The sequence below is a fragment of the Phyllobates terribilis genome, unplaced genomic scaffold, assembly GCF_046119375.1.
Source record: "Phyllobates terribilis strain yellow unplaced genomic scaffold, ASM4611937v1 Scaffold_3__8_contigs__length_932513732, whole genome shotgun sequence".
Lineage (NCBI taxonomy): Eukaryota > Metazoa > Chordata > Amphibia > Anura > Dendrobatidae > Phyllobates > Phyllobates terribilis.
The window spans coordinates 126,027,925-126,035,258 of record NW_027362763.1 but is presented as its reverse complement, the minus strand read 5'-3'; the positions used below and the strand labels follow the sequence as shown (position 1 = coordinate 126,035,258).

At 50.4% G+C, this 7,334-nt stretch overlaps 1 protein-coding gene across 3 annotated transcripts in view; it reads right to left on the bottom strand.

Annotated features, from left to right (window-relative positions):
* SMC6 (structural maintenance of chromosomes 6) overlaps positions 1-7,334 on the bottom strand; it is a 75,665-nt gene that overhangs the window by 53,412 nt on the left and 14,919 nt on the right. For all 3 annotated transcript variants that reach the window (XM_073674123.1, XM_073674124.1, XM_073674125.1), the window contains 2 exons: positions 1,308-1,409; positions 531-650 (listed from right to left, as the gene is read on the bottom strand). In XM_073674123.1, coding sequence (XP_073530224.1) covers positions 531-650; positions 1,308-1,409 — 222 coding nt within the window. The remainder of the gene's footprint in view (positions 1-530; positions 651-1,307; positions 1,410-7,334) is intronic.

Below are 7,334 nucleotides of genomic sequence, written 5' to 3'. Positions count from 1 at the left end.
GGCATTACGTGACCCGCCGCTGATGTCACGTCAAGTGAGGCGTGACATCAGTGACGCGCTCCCCGCAGTGGATGCTGGGCTATGGGCGGGGTTACCCCATGCGTCACACCCAGCATCCACCGCGAGCTTTCCCAGTGAACAAGGAGAGGGAGATTGCGCGGTGGATGCTGGGTGTAATGTGGGAAGTAACCCCGCCCACAACCCAGCATCCACCGCGGGGAGCGCAGAAGAGAGAGACCCCCGGCTGCATCCGAAACCATGACGTGACATCAGCGGGTGTCAGAGCCAGCTGCAGCCGGGTGTCACGTGATGCCTGTGAGCAGCCAGTGATAGCGCCACTCACAGGCAATAACTGCAACAGAAGGTAATTACAAAAACCCTTAGGGGCCCTGGGGGGGATACATTGGTACATTGGAGGGGGTAATAAAATGTACTGGACAACCCCTTTAAGCATTAGCCTCCCAGTGACTTAAGAGCTCAGTTTGACTCACTAACCAGAGAAATGGGACTCGGGGAGGGGAAAGTCTTACCATGGCCCAGGCCATTTTTCGCTTCAGATCCTCCAGTTTCTCCTTCATTTCCCCCAATGAAGCCAGATTTTTAAACTTTTCTTCTTTTTCCACGCAATCTCGCTTCAACTCATGAAGCCTCTACATCGGGATGAGACAACAGTCAGTAAAACAGGACTGACTCCTTTGCAGTAAAAAATGCATTTTAGAATCTGTGCTACGGCCTGGTTAATATTTTTTTTGCAAAAAATGTAAATAAATAAAAATACTTTTCTTTGTTCACCCTCCCCAGGTCACGTGCTGAGTCTCCAACGCAGCTCCCAGTGTCTGTTATTGTCACATCAACAGCGCTGCAGGCAATCAGAGCTCGGCAGCTTGTCTACTTGGCAAGAGGCGCTGAGCTCAGTAATTGGCTGCAGCGCTGTCATCCTGACGTCAGACAATAACAGACACGAGAAACAGCAACAGAGAACCAGCGGCGGACCTGGGGAAGGTGAGTAAGGTGCATTTTGTTTCGTTATAATATACGGCAACTATGGACTGGGATTTTCTAGAGAGGGACAAGTGCGTTAAAGTGGTTGTTACATCCGGCTTATAACCCCTCTGCTCGCTGAATGTGTCTGGAATAGCAGAGATTTCTGTTTCTTATAGAGCAATGTTCACACTAACATAAGCTCCCAGCGGTGTCAGCAATAAGGGTCAGGTCTTTTTTAAAACCTCTGAACATAAAGAGGTTTCTCTTCACTGACAGAAAGCAGAGATAGTGAAATGATTTAAGATGATCCTGCCGCGTCTTACCTCCACCCCAAAATTGATCTGATCGTGAGTCCTGGTCTTGGTCTCCATGATGTAGGAATAATCATCCTTCATCTGATCCAATTGCGTTGCCTTCATAAAAAACTTAAATAAAAAACAGAATAAATTGCTATAAATCCAAGGAAACGAGCAAACAGATTGCAAGGCAGGAGAATTTATCATTTGGCGCCCCATCGGGCGATTACTGACTGCTCCAAACGCAGTAATAATCAACTGGTACAGTTTCCTTCATAGTAAGTGGTTTAAAAAAATGATGAACTTTGTAAAAAAAAAATGAAAAAAAAAGTTGTCGCCATTTTTAGAGATGTCAATTTTTTATATTTTCCTTTTTCTTATGTGGTGAGCTGTATTTTTTTTTTTTTTTATTGGTATCATTTTGGGGTATGTACATTTTGATCGCTTTTTATTCCATATTACTATTATTAGATGAGAGTCTGCTAAAGATCCCCGTTGGAGTCACTTCAGTCTGCCTGTGAAGCTCAGGCTGAGCTCCATAGGAGACCGAAATTTTCACTATGTACATCGATATTGATCGCAGGATCAAGTCCCCTAAAGCAGAGGTCCCCAACCGCCGGTCCGCGGACCAGGACCGGGCCGTTGGGGTTTTTCAGCCGGTCCGCGGGGGCCCCTCCAGCCTCCAGCAGGGCCGCCATCAGGGCATGACTGCCCTGACTCCAGTATGGGGCCCGGCCGGTAGGAGCCCCCTCGGAGCCCCCCTCTTGTGCGTCTCTCTCCTCATGGGGCCCCCGGCCGCATGCTAAGCGCCGGGTCCGGGACATCTTAGCGCTGCGCTGCTGCGGCAGCACCTTCATGATTCCCCTGACTTCCGGTCATGTGACGGCGCCGTCACATGGCCGGAAGTCAGGAGAACCTGGTGTCAGCGATTTGGACGAGCGCCAGGATTCTGCAGGGATCGCATGGGGGTAAGTATAACAAGTTTTATTTTTTTTAAATACAATTAACTAGGAGTGGGGGGAATGGGAGATGCACATGGGGGGAGGGGAGAGATGAGAGATGCACATGGGGGAGGGGAGAGATGAGAGATGCACATGGGGGAGGGGAGAGATGAGAGATCCACATGGGGGAGAGGGGAGAGATGAGAGATGCACATGGGGGAGGGGAGAGATGAGAGATCCACATGGGGGGGGAGGGGAGAGATGAGAGATGCACATGGGGGGGAGGGGAGAGATGAGAGATGCACATGGGGGGGAGGGGAGAGATGAGAGATGCACATGGGAGGGAGGGGAGAGATGAGAGATGCACATGGGGGGAGGGGAGAGATGCACATGGGAGGGGAGAGATGAGAGATGCACGGGGGGGTGAGAGATGCACGGTGGGGATGAGAGATGCACGGAGGGGATGAGAGATGCACGGAGGGGATGAGAGATGCACGGAGGGGATGAGAGATGCACGGAGGGGATGAGAGATGCACGGAGGGGATGAGAGATGCACGGAGGGGATGAGAGATGCACGGAGGGGATGAGAGATGCACGGGGGGGATGAGAGATGCACGGGGGGGATGAGAGATGCACGGGGGGGATGAGAGATGCACGGGGGGGATGAGAGATGCACGGGGGGGATGAGAGATGCACGGGGGGGGATGAGAGATGCACGGGGGGGTGAGAGATGCACGGGGGGGTGAGAGATGCACGGGGGGGGATGAGAGATGCACGGGGGGGATGAGAGATGCACGGGGGGGATGAGAGATGCACGGGGGGGATGAGAGATGCACGGGGGGGATGAGAGATGCACGGAGGGGATGAGAGATGCACGGAGGGGATGAGAGATGCACGGGGGGGGGGGTGAGAGATGCACGGGGGGGGGTGAGAGATGCACGGGGGGGGATGAGAGATGCACGGGGGGGGATGAGAGATGCACGGAGGGGATGAGAGATGCATGGAGGGGATGAGAGATGCACGGGGGGGGGATGAGAGATGCACGGGGGTGGGATGAGAGATGCACGGGGGTGAGCTGCACATGGGGGGGTGAGAGATGCACATGGGGGGGTTATGTTTACATAACTTTGTTGCCTTATGAAGGGTGGGGGGGGCCCCCAAAAATTTCTTGCACAGGGGCCCACTACAGTCTGTGTCCGCCCCTGGGATGAAGTAAATGCAGCTGAACAGCAGCTGTCAGGACAGCTGCCCTGTCCTGCTGCAGGGCGTGATGGGGCCTCAGTGATGCGGCTCCTGGCACAGCACATTATGTGGGGCTCCTGGCAGGGACCTGGTCTACACTATATGATAAGTATGCACTAAACTCCAAATCCCTCCATTACCCCGCCCCCATATGACCAAAGCCCCGCCCACCCCACCCCCTCCTTGCTGGGCCATGGAAAAATGATCTTGCTTCAAGCCGGTCCCTGGTGCAAAAAAGGTTGGGGACCACTGCCCTAAAGGGACTAAATTTTATTTATTTTTTTTAAACGAAGTAAAAAAAAATTTCAAAATAGAAAAATGGTTAAAATATAATATATATATATATATATATATATATATATATATATATATATATATATATATATATAAATTCTAAATATCACCGCCGTTTTCCTTCATTAAAAAAAAAAAAAAAATTAAATAACCCGATTGGTAAACGCCGTAAAGAGAAAAACAAACAAGACGCCAGAATTGTGTGGTTTTTGTTTTTTTTTTGTCACCTCACCTCCCTAAAAAAAATGTAATAAGAAATGAAAGCATTGTATGTAGATGAAATGGCCATCAATAAAAATGTCAGCTCACCAAGTTTAAAAAAAAAAAAAGAAAAAAAAAAAAAGAAAAAAAAAAAAAATGCCCTCACTCAGCCCCATCAACAGAAAAAAAATGTTAAGGGTTCTGGTAAAATAACGACACAAAGCAAAAGAAAAAAAATGGATGCATGTTTGGCTTCGCCGTAATCTAACTGACCAAGTAGAAGGGCGTAAAAAAAAAAACAAACAGGCCAAGAAGCTCGGGTGGAAATGCAATTCTTTTTTCAACATTTCATCCCATTTGGACTCTCTTTCCCGTGTCTCGGTATATTTATAAGGGAAAATAAATGGGGCCACTCAAACCTACAAACTCGTCCAGCAAGAAGTGTGTCTCCATACGTTTGCCGATTTGAATAAAAAAAAAAAAAAAATGTCTCTCGGAAGAAGGTGAGTAAAACATAAAAGGGCAAAAAAGGAGATTTTTGTGTATTCACCAGACCTTGGGACGTCCCAAAGCAGTCCCTGGGTGGGAAGCAATGGACGAATATTGTGTAGACGGGTCCCTACAATTGGGGCACCGCCGCCTGCAGAACACGTCTGCCCAGGCTCGCATCTATTGAGGACTGGGTATGAACGTTGTAGGGTTTTGTAAATGTGTGTAGGCTAGTCCAAGTGGCTGCCTTACACACTTGTTGTGCCGAAGCCTGGTGCCGAAGGGCCCAGGAGGCCCCTACCGCACGTGTAGAATGTGCCGTAATACCTGCTGGAATAGGCGAATTTTTGAGGCGGTAGGCCTCTTGTATGGTGGATTTGATCCACCTGGCAAGGGTAGCTTTGGAAGCTGGTAGACCCTTGTGGCCACCTTCCAGAAGAAGGAAAAGAGAATCAGACTTCCGGAAGGGCGTAGTCCTAGACACATAGATACACAGTGCCCTGACAAGGTCAAGTGTATGCAAAGCCTTTTCCACTCTATGAACCGGAACCGGACAGAGGGATGGTAGTGAAATTTCTTCATTGAGATGAAAGCTGGATACAACCTTCGGAAGGAAGGATGGAACCGTACGAAGGACTACCTTGTCCTGAAAAAAAATCAGGAAAGGCTGTCTGCAGGAGAGTGCCGTGAGTTCAGACACCCTGCGTAGCGAGGTGATTGCCACGAGGAAAACCACTTTCTGGGATAGAAGACGGAGTGGGACTTCCCTAAGGGGTTCAAAGGGTGTTTCCTGTAATGCAGTCAGCACCAGGTTGAGGTCCCACGCTTCTAGAGGTCGTCTGTAGGGGGGAACCAATCGGGAAACCCTCTGGAGAAATGTTCTTACTTGCGGTTTATGAGCAATGCATTTTTGAAAAAGTACTGAAAGAGCTGAGACCTGGCTCTTAAGGGAGGCCAGGGATAGTCTGGCTTCCAGACCCGATTGGAGAAAACCGAGTACCCTGGGTAGGGAATAAGGGAGTGGGGTCTGGTTACGAGATTCGCACCAGGTAAAGAAGGCTTTCCAGGTACGGTAGTAATCTTGGCCGAGGTTGGTTTTCGTGCTCTGATCATGGTTTTAAGGACGTCTGGCGAAAAACCTGCCTGGGTTAGAATCCAGGTCTCAATGGCCACGCCGTCAAATTGAGGGCCTCTAAGTTCTGGTGGTAGAACGGGCCTTGTGACAGAAGATCCGGGCGGACGGGAAGACGCCAGGGGACGTATGCTGTGAGTCGTACGATGTCGGCGTACCATGTACGCCTGGGCCAGTCCGGTGCGATTAGGATGGTTGGTACTCCCTCCTGTTTGATCTTTCTCACCACTCTGGAAATCAGGGGGAGAGGTGGAAAAATGTACAGGAGCTGGAACTGGGTCCAGTCCTGAACCAGGGCGTCCGCCGCAAGAGCTCTCGGGTCGCGTGTTCTGGCCATGAAGTTGGAGACTTTGGCATTGAGGTGAGACGCCATTAGGTCCAAGTATGGAGTGCCCCAACGATGGCAGATCTGTTGGAAGATTTCGGGATGGAGAGCCCACTCTCCAGAGTCTATTTCTTGTCGGCTGAGAAAGTCTGCTTCCCAGTTGTCTACACCCGGAATGTGGACCGCAGAGATAATGGAGCTCGTTTTCTCTGCCCAGTGAAGGATGCGTGTAACCTCTCACATCGCTCTGGCACTGCGGGTTCCTCCTTGGTGATTGACATATGCCACGGCTGTGGCATTGTCTGATTGTACTCTGATGTGAGAGGCTGCCAGTAAGTGATGGAAGGCTCTCAACGCCAGGAGGATGGCACGAATCTGCAGGATGTTGATGGGCAAGGTTGCTTCCGCTGGAGACCACTGGCCCTGTGCTCTGTGGTGTAGGTGTACTGCACCCCAACCTGTCAGGCTTGCGTCGGTGGTCAGGACCTTCCATTGACCTGGGAGAAAAGATTTCCCTTTTGTTAGAGAAGTCCGGTTGAGCCACCAGTGAAGGGACTTCCTGGTTGACGACGTCAGCTGGAACTTCCTGTCGAGAGAAGAAGGGTTCCTGTCCCATGACTTGAGAATGTCTAGTTGGAGAGGTCTGAGGTGAAGCTGGGCAAATGGAACCGCTTCTATTGCCGCCACCATCTTGCCAAGGACTCTCATTGCAAACCGGAGAGATCGAGGGGGTTTGCTGAGAAGGGTGCGAACTCCTAGACGGAGAGGCAGTGCCTCGTCTTTGGGGAGAAGCACTAGGCCCTTGGAGGTATTGAATAGCATTCCCAGGAATGTTAGAGACTGGTTTGGGGTTGGTGATGACTTTTGTAGGTTGACTAACCAACCCAGGCGACTCAGGGTGTCGATTGTGATTGAGACACTGAGCTCGCAGTCCTTGAAGGTAGAAGCCTTGACGAGGAGATCGTCCAGGTATGGAAAGACTACTATGCCTCTGGAGTGTAGAAGGTGCATGGTGGCTGCCATGACTTTGGTAAACACTCTGGGAGCCGTGGAGAGTCTGAACGGGAGAGCCACGAACTGGTAGTGGTCCTGGTCGATTGCGAACCTGAGAAATCTCTGATGGGCAGGTGCAATCGGTATATGCAGGTATGCATCTTGTATGTCTATGGAGGCGAGATATTCTGATTTTTCCATGGATGCAATGATTGACCGGAGGGACTCCATACGGAAGTAACGTACTCGTACATATTTGTTGAGTTGTTTTAGGTCTAGTATGGGGCGTACCCCTCCTCCTTTCTTGGGGACTACGAAAAGATTGGAGTAGAACCCCTGGAAGCGCTCGGCTGCAGGAACAGGTACTATGACTCGTGCTTGAAGAAGCGATGAGACCGCTTGGTGGAAGGCGCAAGCTTTTACTGGCGATTTTGGGG